The 18,401-nt window shown below is 47.7% G+C and overlaps 4 protein-coding genes across 4 annotated transcripts; 3 read left to right on the top strand and 1 right to left on the bottom strand.

Moving 5' to 3' along the window:
• Nucleotides 1–76: 76 nt before the first annotated feature.
• On the top strand, nt 77–2,312 carry LOC4812670 (phosphatidylserine lipase ABHD16A). The gene is made up of 6 exons (XM_001353018.4): nt 77–310; nt 371–684; nt 738–889; nt 943–1,546; nt 1,618–1,885; nt 1,950–2,312. The coding sequence occupies exons 1-6, from the start codon at nt 185–187 to the stop codon at nt 2,058–2,060; spliced, it is 1,575 nt and encodes a 524-aa protein (XP_001353054.1). The 5' UTR covers nt 77–184; the 3' UTR covers nt 2,061–2,312.
• A 5-nt stretch (nt 2,313–2,317) lies between these two features.
• Nucleotides 2,318–8,084, bottom strand: LOC4812671 (zinc finger matrin-type protein 2). Its single transcript, XM_001353019.4, has 3 exons — nt 7,888–8,084; nt 2,926–3,058; nt 2,318–2,863 (listed from the first exon to the last, which is right to left on the bottom strand). The coding sequence occupies exons 2-3, from the start codon at nt 3,026–3,028 to the stop codon at nt 2,379–2,381; spliced, it is 588 nt and encodes a 195-aa protein (XP_001353055.1). The 5' UTR covers nt 3,029–3,058; nt 7,888–8,084; the 3' UTR covers nt 2,318–2,378.
• Nucleotides 3,159–3,698, top strand: VhaM9.7-a (Vacuolar H[+] ATPase M9.7 subunit a). The gene has a single exon (XM_001353020.4). The coding sequence runs from the start codon at nt 3,304–3,306 to the stop codon at nt 3,559–3,561; it is 258 nt and encodes an 85-aa protein (XP_001353056.3). The 5' UTR covers nt 3,159–3,303; the 3' UTR covers nt 3,562–3,698.
• On the top strand, nt 4,191–16,435 carry LOC4812673 (mucin-5AC). The gene is made up of 6 exons (XM_001353021.4): nt 4,191–4,509; nt 11,044–11,181; nt 12,305–12,620; nt 12,690–12,927; nt 12,989–13,151; nt 13,215–16,435. Exons 2-6 carry the CDS (start codon nt 11,092–11,094, stop codon nt 15,945–15,947), a joined length of 3,540 nt encoding a protein of 1,179 aa, XP_001353057.4. The 5' UTR covers nt 4,191–4,509; nt 11,044–11,091; the 3' UTR covers nt 15,948–16,435.
• The last annotated feature ends 1,966 nt before the right edge of the window (nt 16,436–18,401 follow it).

Here is an 18,401-nt window from a genome sequence, read left to right as displayed (position 1 = left end):
GTTGTTAAAAAGATACAGGCAACAAATATCATAAAGCAACTGTTTGACTCTCCTGCCCTGGTTATCAACGTAACATCTGATCCAGTTTGAGAGTGCGACACCCTGGAATAGCTTTCACATAAATTACAAGCAAAAAAAAAACTTAATCATTTCCAGACGCGAAAATATATAAACTTATCATAAAATGAGTTTCCTCAGCTACATGTTCGGCCCCAACCTGTACATGGAGTACAAGGGAGTGCCGGAGCCACAGCGAAAGGTGTACGAGAGTGGAACTGTTGAAAAATTTGGGGAACATATACTTTCCACGGTATGTGTACTAATCAAATTGAATGGAATATATCAGCTCTTAGCTGTTTACTCATTCCAGCTGTCGGTTATGTGGTCGGTGGGCTACTACACATCGCCATTGATTGCCACATTCCTGTACCGTCGCGGGTACTTTGTTGCCGATTCGATGCCGACGCTGGCCAAAATCACAACCAGCGTGGGCCTGCTTGTGATTATCTCGCTGGTTATGCGAGGAGTGGGCCGCAAGCAATCGCGGGTCTATTCGAACATGATTAAAGCCTTGGAGGCGGCGCGGGCCAACAAGACCACTGGAGGTGCCAGCGGGGAGTTGCGCCGCTTCGATATTGACTTCAGCTCGTGGCCAGTGGACTTTGATGTGAAATCGCTGACAGGGTGAGGAGACCAGATCCTTACAAATGAATAGCAGCGTAACTTTCCCCATTTAGGGATACCAAGAAGCCTGCTGTTACTGCCAGCCGACGGGAGCCGCTGCGTTTCGCCACACTGCCTTGTGAGGTGATTGCCTACCTGGCCATTAACACCTTTGGACTGCCCATGATCTATCCGGGCTCAGTCAAGCTGTTGGAGAAGTTTATGCGTATGTAATACTGTCTTAATGTCTGAATGGTCATAACTTGTGCGGTATTTCAGGACCCATGTTGATCTCAGGACGCGCAAAACTTGTCGAAGACGACAATGGAATCCGCTATAAAATTAAGACAATCGACTCGAATGAAATTGACACTCTGTTTATCGACAATCGTGGCGATAATGTGGGCAATGGCAAGACTCTGATCATTTGTTCCGAGGGAAATGCGGGATTCTATGAAGTCGGAATAATGGGTACTCCGGTGGCCCTTAAATACTCCGTACTGGGCTGGAACCATCCTGGATTTGCCGGCAGCTCGGGCACGCCATATCCGCATCAGGACAAGAATGCCATCGATTCTGTGGTACAGTTTGCCATCAACCATCTTGGATTTTCTGTGGAGGATATTATATTTTATGGCTGGAGCATCGGTGGCTTTAGCACATTGTATGCCGCATCCATTTATCCAGATGCCAAGGGTGTTGTCTTGGATGCCACCTTCGATGATGTCCTTTATTTGGCTGTGCCTCGCATGCCGTCCCAGGTGGCCGGCATTGTCAAGACGGCCATTCGCAATTATTGCAATCTGAACAACGCCGAGTTGGCCCAGCAGTTCAACGGACCCATTTCGTTCATCCGACGCACTGAGGATGAAATTATCGCCGAGTAAGATGGGTGCATTTTTATTCTATTTATATTTATAATGCGTAACGCGTAACATTTTCGCACTTGTCTAGGGACAACCACATTGAGACGAATCGCGGCAACTTCTTGGTTTTGTCTGTGCTGAAGCATCGCTATCCAAAGATCTTTGGCGTTCCACAGTTGGCACGTATCAAAGGTCTGTTGTCGAAGCCCCTAGAGCCGTACAGCATCCCGGCATCCGAGGAAAAGCTGAGCATGTCGCGCCTTATTACTTATGCCTCCGATGAGGGCAAGTCATTCCCCATGTTGATTGGAGCCGACTACTCCGAGGAAGTGCGCACCAACATGGCTGTATTTTTGGTATGCTTATCTATGAGGGCCAGTTCCTACAAATGTTCTATGGAAATAACTCTTTCTATTTTAGTTTCGCAAACATTTACGTGATTACAACTCCACACACTGCACCCCCTTGCCAGGGGAATACTTCACCATGCCGTGGGACATACCCACCGAGCAGGGATTCGTATTCACCTAGGCCTACCATAATCACAACCTCTCTCTATATTAAAATGTATTCGATTGTGGTGTGGCAGTGTGCTTAGATATAGTGAAATGGTTTTAGTCCTTTTTGCATTTCGACTGCTTAATAAATTATTAATAACTGGGAACAGCCGGGAAGCTGTTGTACAACAAAACATGCAACATACAAAACACACACCGTGGTGTTAAACTGTAACGTCTTGTACGTACTATATATACGAAATAAATGTCACAAGCTAAATACGGATCTTGTTCGTTGGTGAGCGTTCTTTCTATTTCACTTATGCACCTAAAACTAAAAAGTAGCTAAAGCCTACGAGTTCTTCTTGGAGCCACCGAAACCGGAGAAGCCCATTATGGCAGCCATATCGTCAGGTATTCCTCCGGAACCCAGATCGCCACTGTCATCGGCCTTGCGCTTGCGTTCTTTCCTCTTCTCCTTTCTGTGCTCCTTGTAGCGTTCCTCCTCCTCTTTGGCCTCGCGCAATCTCTTGTCCAGCTCGTAGTCTTTTTGCTTCTCCTCCATTTTCTTTTTGTTCTGCTGGAAGCGCTCCTTCACCTGGTCAACGGTGCTGCGCTCCACCTTCATGGACATGCCCAGATTGCGCTGGTGTTTCTTTCCATTGATGTGATCCAGGAAGTTGATCGAGTCTTTAACAACGCAGTCGCACACATTGCAGTAGTAGCCGCCAGATTGCGACGTCGGTGTATTCTTGTTTATCACAACGCTCTTGCCCAATTTGCTGTCCAGATCTACCTTATAGTCGCGTCGTTTAAGGTTCTCCCGCTGCACAGGCTCTATATATCAGAGGGAAAGTTGGTAAGGATTTGCTTTTCGTGGCGACCAGACCACTACTAACCTTCTTCTTTGGGGGCCACCTGGTTCAGCAGACGCTCGGCGGCAAGCTTCTCGTATTCGTTCTTGTCCCATTTTCTGCGGTGGTCATCGGGTCGCATCGTCATGTTGCTGCCTTAGTTTTCTTTTTGTTGTTGCTAAATAATGGTAAATAATAACTTAAATAGAGATGAGAGTTTCTACTGAGTGCGATGTATCGAGTGGAAGTGGGTGTCCTACGAAAGTGTATCGATATTGGCTAATCGACTATCGACAGTTTATTGATTTTTTCACATCGAGCGCCTTCATAAGTTGGATAAAAGTGGAAATAAAACGGATAAAAAACAGGAAACCCGTACAAATCACACTTCGAGCATTAAAAAAATCCTTCAAGTCTTCAGCAATGGGTGCAGCATTTTTTCCTGTGCTGTTTTTCACGGCGCTTTGGGGAGCTGTGGGCATTGGAATGCCAATTATGACCCCAAAGGGTCCACACCAGAATTTGATACGCTGCATCCTTATGCTGACGGCCGCCTGCTGCTGGCTCTTCTGGCTGTGCTGCTACATGGCCCAAATGAATCCTCTGATTGGCCCCAAACTAAAGCGTGATGTCGTCGCCATGATTGGCAGGTCATGGGACATGAAAATCGTCGATGGCTAAAATGGGTCTCCTCCAGTATCCAGTCAACAGTATTTAAGGTGCAATCCTATCTCAAGTAAAAAGAATCATGTTGAAAAAGTGTATTTAAATTATGTTGAAAATAAAAATGTAATCTAACTGATTGCAAACTATTCAAATATCGGAGTATCGCGCTCGCTTCGGCATTGCCATGCCAAAGAGAGCGGATCAGAACGAGAGAGGGCTGGCCAGTGCTGCCATTCTAGCAAACTTCTGGCTATATCTAGCATTTTTTTAAAGTGGAACTTAGCATTTTTTAGGAATTCAATTAGCTTCTTTAAGCATTAATGTATGTTGAAAAATATAGCCAGATATCTGTTACGTATATAGGGTAAGTGCTGCCTATACTACTATACTATGATACTATTGTATCAAAGGAAGGATAGGATAGGATGTTGAAGTGGAAAATGTTCTTAATTTAACGCTAATTTAAATCACTATAACGACAAAATGTATTACTTTTGAGGTGAATTTAGTCTTAACATAATTTTTGGCTTATTTATTTTCGGTGTTAGCGATTTTGGCATTTATTTCTTTTAATCTAGCTTTTTTGCCGCTGAAATTTTGGCTGCACTGGTGCTGGCTGTTGCGCAGACGCAACTGACTCTCTCTAGTGGATCTCTATCCAACTGGGGACCGCAAGACTGTGATTTTGGGGCCACTGTCTTCAGTTTTCTTTCAGTCACGGACGCGATCAGTTGTCGTGAAATGCTTATTCTTTTGCTGTGACAAGAATTCCGTGAATATCCCAAGCGATAAATGTTAAAGTAGAACCAATTATATAGCCAAGGGTCTAAGGGAATCTGTGCAACATTCGTGATTGAGTTTTTAATAAAAATAGCTTGCAGGAATTATTATTTTCGGACATAGCCGGCATACCATCAAATGGAACCGCACTTCTTCTGCTGCCTAGGACGATAGTAAATCTTTGTAAGTATGTGCAGCTTTATTAAGTGGAAGATTGCCCAGGACTAGTTGAGATCCCGCACTGCGGACTCTCCCTAAGACCAAGCAAGCGGAGTGAAGTTCATAAACTAGTTAGACACATGCATTAAACCAGAAAAAGTAGTTGAAGGTACAAAACTGGTTACATTACTCAAAACGAAGTCTTCCCCGCGGCCAAACCAAACCAAACCAAACCAAACCTCACCAATGCCGGAGTGTAAGAAGTAGAAAACGATGAAATGTACAAAGGCCCACGGGCAAGAGCAATAATCGCGCACAAACGAGCTGGCGAAGCTCAAAAATTATGGATGTTAAAATGAAAATGGCAATAAAAGGGGCCCCAGACACAGACACAGACACAGGCCCAGACACAGACCTGGGACCCCCGGGTAAGGCAGGGAGCCAGGGAACTGTTGTGGTAACCAAAACCAGTTGAAATACCATTTTACACAATGCAGGCAGACAATAAAAGAAATTAGAAATTAAGATTCCACCCGAAAAAAGGGCGGCAAAAAGCAAAGAGCCAAAGAGCACCTACGTCGTTCGCTACTGGCACCAAAAACCCCAATAAAAGTGTAAAGAACGACAAAACAAAAGAGTGTGCGCTGTACAGGTGAATGTCCAGAGAACTGAAACAAAAGCCGGAGAACGTTTTGTTGTCCGCTTTGGTCGGTTGCTGGTTCTTTATATGTCGCTAACCGCGCAATTACCACGTTTATGAACTGGGCCAATTGACAGTTCGGACCCGTTGGCCACAGAGCCAGCCAGAGCCAGAGCCAGAGAACACCATCATTATGTGATCCCACAAACGGCGATGAGTGGGTCTTGTCGTCTCCCATGATGACGGAAGATTGCTGTACTCCTATCTCAAGATCTAAGCGTTTTGCCTCCGGAAATTGATTTTTGCTGTATGTGGCTAACGTTTACTGTTCGTGTTCTATTCACTGACAGGAAGAAGCTGTTGTGTTTGACCCAATTTTTAGGCGAGGCTTCATAATAACCGACAATTTACGCAAATTCACTCCGTCCTACTGCTCCTCCTCCTCCTCCTGACTCATTGATAACTGCTGCAGTCTGCCGGTGAAAGTCCCAAAACACTCCGAAGCTGAGCCAAATGACTCAGACAGACTGGAGAGCGACAAACCACAGAGTAGGCTCGGACAAGGCCAAGACAGGTTGCCAAATCCTAGACGCCGAAAACACACCCATATCTGTATGTCTCTCCTGTCTGTCTATCTGTCACCAAAGTATTGCTTTTCTTTTCCTCCGGCTGGTTTTGGGTTTGGATAATTTTCACCTGAAATTAATTTCACTGAGGCAATGAAAATTTTCATTTTTTCGTGTGTCGGAAGTGGATCAAAGACAGAAAGACAGAAAGACAGAAAAACAGACAGACAGAGGCCCGGCCCGAGAGACCAGGGAAATAGAAATGCGAAAAACCAGATTCAGATTGAAAAATTATGTACATTTTTACGAGCATTGCTTCGGTGTGCGTTTATTTTGATTTCGTTTTCGTTGTCTTGTCTCAAATTATTCATTTACGAGTTAATGAAACACTTTCGCTCGTTAAGAGGCTGTCCCGGAATCCCAGGCCGAACCCAGATCTTGGGCCGTCTTTGATCCCCCGCCACCGTTAGCGGTCTGATCGGGGGCCGGGCGTGGGATTCTCTGGCCATGCCCAAACTGTTGAGAATCGCAAATTGGTCAAGAAAACCGAACCTCATCATCATGAAGATATGCTAGCCTGGCCCAAATTGGCAGCTTTGCTGATCATCTGTGCCGCACGATTCTCGGACGGCGGCAAACAACTCAAAATGACAGAGACAGACACAGACACAGAAACGCAGACGGAATCAGAGACGGAGTTGGATTTGGAGTCGGAGACGGAGTCGGAGTCGGAGAGGGAGACAGAGATAGAGACTCTGGCTGAGCGATCAGATTGATCTCTGCAGCTGGCTCGGTCTTTGGCCTGGCCTCCGTGCCGGGGCGAAATAGAACATAACGCTAAGCTGCGACTAAATTGCATTCAAATGATGTAAAATCGCCTCTAATGGGCTGATCTTTTGTTTCGCCTGTCGGGCCGAGGCACCACTCGGTCGTGTGGAGTGGAGAATGAAGAGTGGAGAGGAAAGCGACCTCAAATGCAAGAGTTCGTTGCGGTAAAGAAAATGCACTGGATTGGATTGGATTGGATGGATGGATGGAAAACATTTCCCCACACAGGCAGAGCAAAATGAAATACAGTCGTCCCATGACGGAGAATGGGATGGGGGATGTGCGTGCCGCGCATGCGGAATCGCGGCACTAATTGCAATTCGGGTTCTTATCTGCTGAGTGCGTCGATGCATACTAAGAGGAAGCGGACACAGCCATGGCGACATTTGCATTAGGCATGGACTCGCGCTAAATGGAGTTATCTGGAACTGGTTGTGTGTTTTCCCCAATTCCTTAAACCATTCAATTGGGGAGTCATAAATTTGAATTTCGATTAGAAGAATCCGATAATTATCGATATTAACACTTGATTAACGAGCTGAACAGTTCTATCAGTGCACTACTAAAGCAAATTAGATTCTTCAAGTTATGAAGAAAACGTTCCCTTCCTTCAATTAAGATATACATGTCTTACAAACGTTTTCCAGCCTCGCTGACAAGTCACCCGCCAAGCATTTAGCACTGTTGTTAATACTGTTACCTCAGCCTAACGGTTTTCACTCCCTGACTTTACACTTTTCAGCCTTTTCATGGCACTCATTCTCGATGGTCTCGGTAGGGGCAGGGGCAGGGGCAGGGGCATTGGCAGGGCGCCCTAACCAATACGTCAACCTGTTGTGCTGGAATTATAGCCAGCCTGGAGAGTGTGGAATGGGGAGGTACTAGATACAGTGAGTAATCAAGTTCCCGAATTATGCTCGAGAGAGCACACACACACACACACACACATGAAGGGTCTCGCTGGGGAGTGTGTGGGAAAGAGCGGAGGAGCATCGGCAGATTTGTTGGTTTTTAATTAGTTTGTTCGTCGGTTAAAGAGTAACGGTGAATGCTTTTAATGACTCTGCGCGCTGCGCTCTTCGCTCTCCACTCTCCCACCCTGGTGAGCATTCGCGTGTCGTTCCCTAAGCTTAGCCCCGGTTCCTCAGAGGTTGCGATACTCTCCATCCACCACCCTCTCTCCGCCTATCTTCAGTTCTGTGTTATTGTTAATGTTATGCCAGTGGTTCTTTCTTGTCAACTTTTCCCCTCCGTTTGTCGTAAAAATGAAATGCACTTTTAGTTCCGCACAAATCGTAATGGAGAGGCAGAGGAAGAGGAAGAGGGGGAGAGGATTAGAGGAGTGACGCATTATATTACTCGGTGTACATTTGTATTCCGTATTGTTCTTCTCCTTCTCTTCTTTCCGACCAACAATGTTGTTCTGCTCCAGTAAAAGGCCTCCGCAGCGCCGTTAGAGCGATTATGAAACTGCAAATGTTGCACAGATTGCTCTCCACGCATACATATTCATCGCTCAGTGGCTATAAAACAATTAATTCATTACACAATTAGTGGAACACGTTACTTATTAAAGGCCTGGCAACCATTGTGCAATTGCAATTGCACCCACCTACCTGTTGCGTACAGAGCCACAGAGCTGTATTCGCCTTGGGTATCGGTTTCAGTATCGTTCATCAATTTTCTCCTACTTGTCGTTAGAGCTTATCGGTTTCGTTTCTTTTTGGCCAGCGGAGGATTGCATAAATTTGCACATTCCACAATGTGTTCCCTTAACAATTATGACATCTAGCAACAGTCAAAGAGCTAGCGGTATCCGAATTTTATAATGAAGCCACCAGAAAATACATGTCTGGTCTGCCAATTTGCCATCACTTTCAAAATTAAACGACAACAAAATACACAAATAAATAAACACGAATACGAATACGAATATTTCCCCTTTTGATGGGGTTGGACTGCATTGTTCAGATGATTCAATTTTCGATTTTCTAGTTTGAAATGAACTTTCCATTTCGGTGCTTTCTGATAAGCATCCCATTGACATCGGTGGCACTGCTATAGAGCTGCCCCTGCCTCTTACACACACCTGTCACTTTTCACTTTCTTCGTGGCCTCGACACTTTGTCGGCGGCTATTATTATTGAAAGTGGTCGTGGATCTGGATGTGGATGTGGATGTGGATGACTCTTCTTAATCTGGCCAAAAATCGCTCGCCTGCGGTCGGGGGGAAATGCCAACGCGCATTCGGATATATCTGTTCATTTTGGGTTTATTTTTGTACGGCAAACGGGTTAATGGCCGGTCGGCCGACTTCCGTTAGACGACGCCCGTGAATGGTAGACATTTTTGCAGCCACTGTCCAGCTCAAATTCTCATCAATCATTCTTTGGCTCTTTTTCGTCGATCTGTCCGTCCCGTCTGTCTGCCTGCCTGTCTTTCTGTCCGTCTGCCTGTCTCTCGTTTCGTTGCAATGCCTTGAACAATTTCACCGATAGAGAAAATCGGCTAATGCGAGAAATTTAATCAACTTATGCGTGGACGACGTCTTAATACTTAACGTTAAAAAAAAACACTCTGCAAGTGAGTGTGTGCCAGCATTATTTTTGTCTTTTATTTTATTATTTTTGTTAACTTTTTTTTCACGCGGCTCAGACGTAAGTCAATTTATTCTTTCTTTCTCCGTTCGAACACACACACACACACAAAGAAAGAGGAGAGGGAGAGAGGAGTACTCGTACCAGTTACCAGTTTTGGTTTTGGCTTTTGGCGGCCTGTCTCGCTCTCCGCTCCCCATAGCGGCTGCGCGCATGCGCATCTAGGTCAAGCGCTGATGGGATGCCTATGGCTCTGGCGATGGCTTGGCTATGGCGATGGCTCCCCAAGCGTTCTAACTGTCATGGGAGCAGTAGGGTACGTACTACGTACTACTACAACGTACTGGAAGAACCTCTCTCTCTCTCTCTCTCCCCACAATACACGTGTGCCTTGTCTTGGGTATCTAATTGTGCTTGTTCTTTTCTTCAATTTGGAGTCTTTTTCTGGTACTTGGAGTCCGCTTTTTGGCGGTATTTTTATTAGGCAAATGTGTTTCCGTTCCATTTCAGTGGTAGTGGGAAGTGGCTGGCAGCAGATACGACAGAATGGAATGATGGAGTTTGTCACGGGAAGAACCATCTGAAAGATACTATTACAAACGATTAATGGAGATTTCCATGTCCCCAGGAATAAGCTAAGACACACACTAGGGTTCCAAGTAAACTTTGAAATGGGGAATATGATAATAGAGACCCCCATATTGGTAGACCTATCGGTTCCACTTATTATATTATTTATTTTTAATACTCGTCCATTGATTAGTTTCTCTTCGCGCAGAAACAAAACACCCAAACGCAGACCCCGACCCAGACCCAGACCCAGACCATCATCAAGAAATTCCAAAAATAACAGAACTTTTACTTTTGGCAGTTAGCAGTTAACAGTTTGCAGACGAGACTTTGAGAGCTTCGAGCGCCTTGGGGCCTTGGGACTTTGGGGGGCCCCATCGCTAACGATGGCTTCCCGCACCGAGACTATTTTTACCCCAACCCAACGTTTTCTCCTCTGAACTCTGCTTTGATTGCACATGTACTACATTGTGGCATTACGAGCATTAATACGCGTGTATCGTACATGTGTATATGACGGTGGAACAAGCGGAGTCGGGCATCGTCTTAACCATCTCCATCTCCATCTCCATGGGCATCGCCATTCCCGCTGAACCGAAGAACTGGTTTCTGGGTACCACTTCGGCGTGGTGTGGGCTGATCCGATGGCTGGTTCGTTCTTCGAGATGTTATTGTGGCTCTGCCTGACGGCGGACGGCAGGCGGCAGACTCTCTGCCGTGCAAGGTGGAAAATAAGTGAAAATTCCGAATTTGTAGGGCTCAGCCAGCAAGCGTATCAAAGTGTCAGGGAATTCTCTAATTAAATCTTCTTTTTATTATTTTTTGGTTTGTTGTGGGACCGCGCTTTCGCTTTTTATGACTGGTCACCTGAGAGGTCTTCGCTGTTCCCCTAACAGAGTGGTATCCCAATTAATTATGGAATTTATATCATGCTACATTCCTTCATTAAGAGATTTCAAAGCGGGCGGGGGGTCTCGCGAGATGGAAATGGAAACGTTTCTGCGAGGACTTTGAGAGAGGCTGGGTTCGAGCTGGAGTTCGGGAAATGCAAATGGAAACCGGTTAGAGACTCTTTCGTTGTTCTTTTCCTTTGCGAAAAGTGAGAATTTTCGTTTGGCTAATGGGATGGCCAAACAGGATTAGCCGGTTCCTAGGCATGCTGGCCCATTAGCATTAGCGAGCATTTTCACGGAGAGCAAACGGGCCCGAACGAGCCCGAACGAGCCAGCTCACTCGCACTCAGAGTGGGCTCAAAAGAAAGCAAATCCGATCCGATCCCCCCCACAAAAGTCCAACGAAAGTGAAGCATCAATAAAAACATAATGTAATCCCGACTTACTTTGTTATTATCTTTCAGAACCCCCGATCAGCGATTAGATCACCTTCAACGCGTAACGGCACAGACATGGACACGGTCTATGGGACAAAGAAATACTTCCAGAGTTTATCGGGTGTGAGTGATATATACAGAGCGCAGACGACATGTCGGCAAATGGTGAGTCGTTTATCACTGGCCACACAAAGGGGGGATTACTGTTATTGTAGAACCCAACTCTTGGAAATATAATTAACATACCGCGGGGGAATTTGGGTCTCGCCTGAATAGAGAAGGCCTGTCCATTTATCGCGATCAGAATCTCTTTTGTAAATAGAAATGTTACATCAACTGAGGGTTTTCTTTCGGATCCACTCAACAAAGAACGCAGCATGCATATTTATTGTTTGTTTGGGATCTGGAGTTGGCTCGGGCTGTTTGCATTCCTCATTGCTCCGATCCCCATTCTCCGTTCTCTCGTTTCCCATTCCCCATCATCAGCTGCCAGACTAGCGACTAGCGACTAGCCTGGCATACTCGTAGCATAGGTAACCAGCGAGCCAAGCACGAGAAGAACAACGTTCTAAAAGGTGAATGACTTTCTCTGCCAGAAGCAGCCACGAAAGAGGAGGCACAGAGACAAATGGAGAGAGAGAGAGAGAGAGAGAGCGAAGAAAACGCAATGAAAAGAGCCAAGACGAGAAGTTGGCCAAAAGAGAACGCGGTGCGTTCTGGGGGAAGGGTAGAAGGCAACTCAGGAAGTGCCCTGCAGCTAATGAATGTTAAATGGTAATCAAGAAACAATCAGACTCTCCCCGAGAGGTGCCTGGAGCTATGCGGATGGGTGTCGCACTCCCATCGGACTCCCATCCCAGCGCTCCCAGTGCTCCCAGTGCAATGACTTGTGTTCCCAGGCCAGGCTAATTAAATGCACCCGATCGTAGCAACGGACCTTAACAAATCATGACAAGTGTCGTGTCGGTGAGAGGTTTGCGGTTCGACCGATTGCTGAAAATGAGGGCCAAGTGGGCCCGTTAGAAGTGCTTAGAATGCGCGGATTCACTTCCGAGAATGAGATCTCAGACTAGCAGCACAGCAGATTGGCTGCTGTGTGGCTCTGTGACCCAAGAAAGAAAGTCGCCAAAGGGCCGAGAAAGTTGTCTCTCGTCTCCGGATAATTATCTAATTAGTAGCTATCGGGATCAATTGGCGATGGGCCGTCTGGGTGGTAGTGGCGGTGGCGGTGGCTGGCATGCTTTAGAAACACACTTACACCTTCCACTCTGATCTCCAATCTTCACAGAGCACGGACTACACGTACCAGAACACTCTGGGGCGCAGATCCCAGCTGGGGGCCTACTACCATATGAACAAGCAGCCCTCGTACACGAACGATCATAGCATCAACAGCCAGTACGGGTACAATACGTGGGGCATCTGGCGCGATGGCCGGAACATTGCCCCGTCCACGTTCTCGGCCAAGACGCAGACGCAGTATCCAAAGAATCGCTCCTTCTCCATTATCCTGACCACGGCCGCTTTTATAGTCCTCCTGGCGGTGATCTCCATTGCGGGTCTTGCTTTCTACTTCAGCTCCATCAAGGCCACCCTGGAAGATCGTAAGTGTGCACACATTCTCCGCAGTGATAGTGGGATGTTTTTTACGAATCCTCTTTCTCATTCCACAGCAATCATGGGCTTTGAGGGTTCCTTCCGCATTGCCAAGGGGGATCTGTACTCGACGGGCCTCAAGTACAACCACACCACGACCTACAAGCAGAAGATCGACTTTTACAAGCGCTTTGTGGAGCGGTCCCTCACGGACAATGGCCTGCAGCCGCTGCGCACCGATGTCTGGGGATTCGGCGACGGTCCTCTGATCAAGGTCTCTTTCCGCCTGTTCCTCGACGTTCGCAAACTTCCGCAGTATGTACCCCATCTCCCAATCCTCCGCTTTGTGGGTTTGACCCCTCTTCGATCTCTGCAGGAATATACTGAGCGTGGAGGAGTATATCAAGGAGTCTCTGTTCCTGGAGACAGCGGCCACCAAGTCACTCTATCGCTCGCTCCGCCTGGACACGGAGTCTGTGGAGATCAAGCGGATCATGGACGAGCAAGTAGTGCGATCAGCGGCAATCTTAAAGGAGGCTGTAAGCAGGCGATAGCCCACCATCTTCCCCTGATCTCCACTAACCCTCTTGTTTGCTTTGCAGCAAACGGTGCCCACTAGTCAGACCCAGCTGGAGAAACGGCTCATGAAGAAGGGAACGCCTGCCCCGGCGGTGCACCCAAAGCCACCGGGCAACAGTAACAGCAACACTACTCCCAAGCCCCGGAACCCGCTCGTTCGAAACCACTCCGCCGACGAGGAGCCGGAGATCGATGTTGAGAATGCGCCCGTCATTCAGGGCTCCTTCGAGGGATCCTTCGAGATAACCAAAACGGATGCGGACATTGCCCGCAAGAAGATCCCCCCCACCCGGGCCTACCAGAGCAGCAGCAGTCTGCCTCCTAAATCGATAGCGGTGACGCCCTACTCCCTGCGGGTAAAGCCCAAGAAGCCAGGCATTGAGAAGCTCACGACGATTGTGCCCCAGCAGCAGCAGCCTTCCCTGCCCCCTGCCACCACCACCAGAGCCACCACCAAGACGACTAGGAGACCAGCAACAACAAGCACAAAGAGAACCACTAGCACTAGTACCAGCACCAGCACCAGCACTACCACTAGCACCAGCACAACGACAACAAGTACAACAACCACGACACCCAAGCCAACAACGACAACAACCGTTGCTGCAAGTACCACCACCAAGGCCCCAGCACCCAGCACCACTCTGGCCAGCACCACGACATTCACCTATCCCGCTGTGACCGTGACTGCACCGACACCCACGCATGGGAGCGTGAATCTGCCCAAGCTGGATGCGAATCTCTTCACCACGTATCCCATTCTGGACACCCAGCCCTGGCGTCCGATGCACCGTGAGGTGCCGGAGCTAATGCCTGGACCGCCGCCCGCTTTTCCGACTAAAACCCTGCCCATGGCAGGTGGAACCACGCCCACTGTCAATCATATACCCCAGAGGCGGATCGATGAGCTGGAACTGCCGTTTATAGGAGACAATCCCACGCCACCGACAGCCGCTGTGGCGCCAGTGACCATCGATGATCCCTATGGGCCCATGTCCATTGCGGGATTCCTCAACCAGGGAGTACGCATGACCGAGACGAAGCATGAGATGCCAGGTGCAGGGCAGGAGCAGCCGGAGCAGGATATGCTCTTCTACCACAACTTTGGCAGTCCGATCTTCATGCCAGGCACTGAGAACATAGAGCGCCTGGGCGGAGCTCTGGTCGAGCCGCATCCCCTGCCGGTGCCCCTGATCGATGATGTCATTATACCACCATTCAAGCCGATCGATCCGACGCTGGGAACTGGGGACAAGCTGCCTTTCAACATCGATGCCAGCAACGAGAGGTTCGAGCACTTGGGCGGCGGTGTCATAGCCAAGAAGCAAGAAAAGCCGGAGAAGCAGGAGAAGCTGGAAACCTCCACAAGGCAGGGCCCCGTTGAGGTCACCACCCACAAGATCAACCACACCACCAGCCCTCCTCCTCCAGTGAGATTCGTGGTTAGCAGCTCACCCAGACCCACGAGCGCGCCAGCTCTGCCCTCCCTGAAGCCGACGGACAATTCAGTGCTGGCCGACACCATTGGGGAGTTTTTCATGGAGCTGCTGAATCTACCAAAGGAGGGAAATGGAAATGCTACCACCAGGAGCACCACTCCGAAGCCAGAGCCTGAAACGGAGCAGGAGCAGGAGCAGGACCCTGCGATCGATGTTTTAGAGTCACGGATAGAGCCCGATGAAACCGAGACGCCGAAGCCGCACACTGGCAATCCGTCCAAGCCGAACTTTATGAATCTAAAGGAGCACATCCTGCAGCGCAATACCCCGTCCCTGATTCTGTCAAACGACACCCTGGCAAGCACAACAAGCGCCACTACGACCACATCCAGCACAACCACGGAGGAGCCAAGAACCGCCAGCAGCATTTCGAACAGAAACCGCATCCGAACGACCAGCGAGCGACCCACGATGATGGACGATTCCAACCTTTTCCCCTCGCACTCCAAGTGGGAGTTCGTCAACAGCTCGTCCGCGCAGAACTACGGACACAATGCGAATATGCGGAAGATCTTCAACAAGACGCTGCAGGCCTGGGTATCGGAGGACATTGACAAGTCGGAGAACCTGACGCTGAACGACATCAAGACGCGCATCAACAATGCCAGCAACATACAGGACATTTCGCTGATCTTTGACACGCTGGCCTCCAAGCTGGGCATCACCCCGAGTGTACCCAACAAATTTCCCCCGTTTTCCCAGAACAAACTCAAGCATCCCCCCAAGGAGGAGTCAAGAGTGAGGCCAGTCCTGATTTCAACGACCACGGAACTGCCAGTCCAAGAATCGAGCGTAAAGAGCTATATAGACCAGCGGGAGCGGGAGCGGGAGCCATTCATTAAGCCAATGTCCAGTTTTATGGACGATGGGTCTTCAGAGATGCTGGGCGCAGCCATTCCAGTGGTCGGCGAGGCGGAGGTGGAAGTGGTGGATCCGCTGAAGTACGAGGAACTGCTGAAGATCTCACAGTTCGTCGAGCCCACATCCACCACGGAGGCGAGTGTGCATCGCTTGGTCACCCTGCTCCCCGTGCGCTCCAATTCGGGCATTCGCACCTACAAGCCCCCCACCGAAGACTTTGAAGCGCAGCGCAGCAGTCAGAGCGGGCCTTCCGCCGTTTCCAGCCAGGGAAAGGGCAGTGGTGGCGGTGCAGCCAACATACGGCGCAAGATCAACCTAAACCAGAGCCGTAGGTTCGGCCAGCCCCCTGCCGAGGCGGTCGTTAAGGGCGGCATCAAGGTCACAGTCAAGAAATGAAATGATCATCGAGCAAGGACAGAGTCGGCCAAATAACGTCAAGATGAGATTACAAGAAGGAAGTTCTACGACAAGTGTAGGCTCCAAATTAGTTTGCAGGATGTAGGTCTTTGGAAACGATTTTTAGTAGCTCTAAGTAGGGAATATAACGTTAGTTAGATCGTTAATCGGAACGTGCAAATAACAAAATCTTGTTCGAAAATTGTTCGCTCGAGGATAGAACAATTTTGGAATGACAATTCTTGTTATACATACTTTGGCGATATCTGTGTGTTGCCAATCCTCAGTATTTAAGATTTATTATATTAAATTCCTTGTTTAAGTGCGAAATCAATATAATTTACTTTGTATACGAAGCTATGATTTAAATACATCATTTTTTTTTTGGAATTCAGTTCATTTCAATGCGATTCTTATGTTAATGTTAGATTTGGATGTGTATAAGTCGGTAGCATAAGTTTGCACTATTTATTAAATGTGAATAATTTATTATTTGATGTTTCTTTTCGGTTTCCATTAGGCTAATGTACTACGATCTTGTACAAATTATTGCAATGAATGTAGATTTAAATTTCGAAATTTGCGCGTTTACGGAAAGACAAAATAGTAAGTCTTCGGAATATATAGCTATATCTCAGACAAATAGGGCCAGATTGGCAAACGGTCAGCTGTCCCAGGATCGTGAGGGTCCTGACTGTCGATCGGCATCAAAATCTCGACTACGAAAATGAGGCCGATTTTTTGAAAATTTAATGATGTAACCATCATGATTTTTTGCGAAAATCGTGAAAAAATGGATGTCCTTTTTTCCGATCGCAATCGATTGGCAGGACTCTCCTGATCACGGAAAGACATGCCGCACCCCGATCGGTTGCCGTATTGCAGAGATATAGCGTGCAGAAGAGACCAGTATTTTATAGATACGCAAATTCGAATCTTCGCAAGGCTATATCTCAGACAAATTTGGCCAGATCGGAGAACGGTCAGCTGTCCCAGGATCGTGAGGGTCCTGACTGTCGATCGGCATCAAAATCTCGACTACGAAAATGAGGCCGATTTTTTGAAAATTTAATGATGTAACCATCATGATTTTTTGCGAAAATCGTGAAAAAATGGATGTCCTTTTTTTCGATCGCAATCGATTGGCAGGACTCTCCTGATCACGGAAAGACATGCCGCACCCCGATCGGCTGCCGTATTGCAGAGATATAGCGTGCAGAAGAAACCAGTATTTCTAGGACATGCAAATTCGAATCTTCGCAAGGCTATATCTCAGACAAATTTGGCCAGATCGGAGAACGGTCAGCTGTCCCAGGATCGTGAGGGTCCTGACTGTCGATCGGCATCAAAATCTCGACTACGAAAATGAGGCCGATTTTTTGAAAATTTAATGATGTAACCATCATGATTTTTTGCGAAAATCGTGAAAAAATGGATGTCCTTTTTTCCGATCGCAATCGATTGGCAGGACTCTCCTGATCACGGAAAGACATGCCGCACCCCGATCGGCTGCCGTATTGCAGAGATATAGCGTGCAGAAGAGACCAGTATTTTATAGATACGCAAATTTGAATCTTCGCAAGGCAGACAAATAAGGCCAGATCGGTGGAGGACCCACTCTCCCAGGATAGTAAGGGTCCAGACTGTCGCTCGGCATGATGATTCATCATGAATTTTTGCGAAAATCGTGATGAAATGGATGTCAGGGCAATCGATGTTACCCACTGTGGCGTTCGGCTATCGTCGTGGCATAATGAGCCTGCCCTGACGACCATTCATACGCCGCCGAATCAAGCGATGGGCTACAGCTTCAAAACGCGTAAGTGAATCAGTATATAATTGTGGAAATATTTGAAAATATATGTTTCTTCCTTCACAGAGGACTTATGTACCCCACGACTTACCTCAAACCGAGTCCTGTCCGATTTCCCCCCGCCAGACGGAGACCTATCCAAGCATTAGCGAGGCGTATGGGAGACAGACAGAATCATATCCGTATCAGCAGGATAGAAGTGCACAACTACAAGATCCGAGCCTAGCAAGCCATCGTCATCCTTCGACCTGGCCATCGACAACAAGGACTCTGACTCTGGCAACCAATGGAGGGGATACACGGGCTACTACCTAGACTCTAGACAGATCACGTTGTTGTTAGGCTTAGGGATATATAGTAGTATAGTATACGGATATATAGTAGATAAAATTGTCTATTTGTACTAAGCCAAGTTTTGATGAATAAAACTATTGAAAAATCATCCTTGCTGTATTCTGTATCGGGGGAGACTATTCACATTACAAAAAGGCGTGGGACGCCCAGATCGGTACACAAATGGCGGAATAAACGGATTTTTTTGATTGGGGAAAAGGTCCTTGATCCTTAATAAGGACACCACTAATTTAGGGACATTTTTTCGATCACAGGAAGCCATCGCACGCCCAGATCGGCCCACAAAT

The sequence above is a fragment of the Drosophila pseudoobscura genome, chromosome X, assembly GCF_009870125.1.
Source record: "Drosophila pseudoobscura strain MV-25-SWS-2005 chromosome X, UCI_Dpse_MV25, whole genome shotgun sequence".
Lineage (NCBI taxonomy): Eukaryota > Metazoa > Arthropoda > Insecta > Diptera > Drosophilidae > Drosophila > Drosophila pseudoobscura.
Note: the sequence above shows the minus strand (reverse complement) of the source record. Positions and strands in the feature narration are given on the sequence as shown.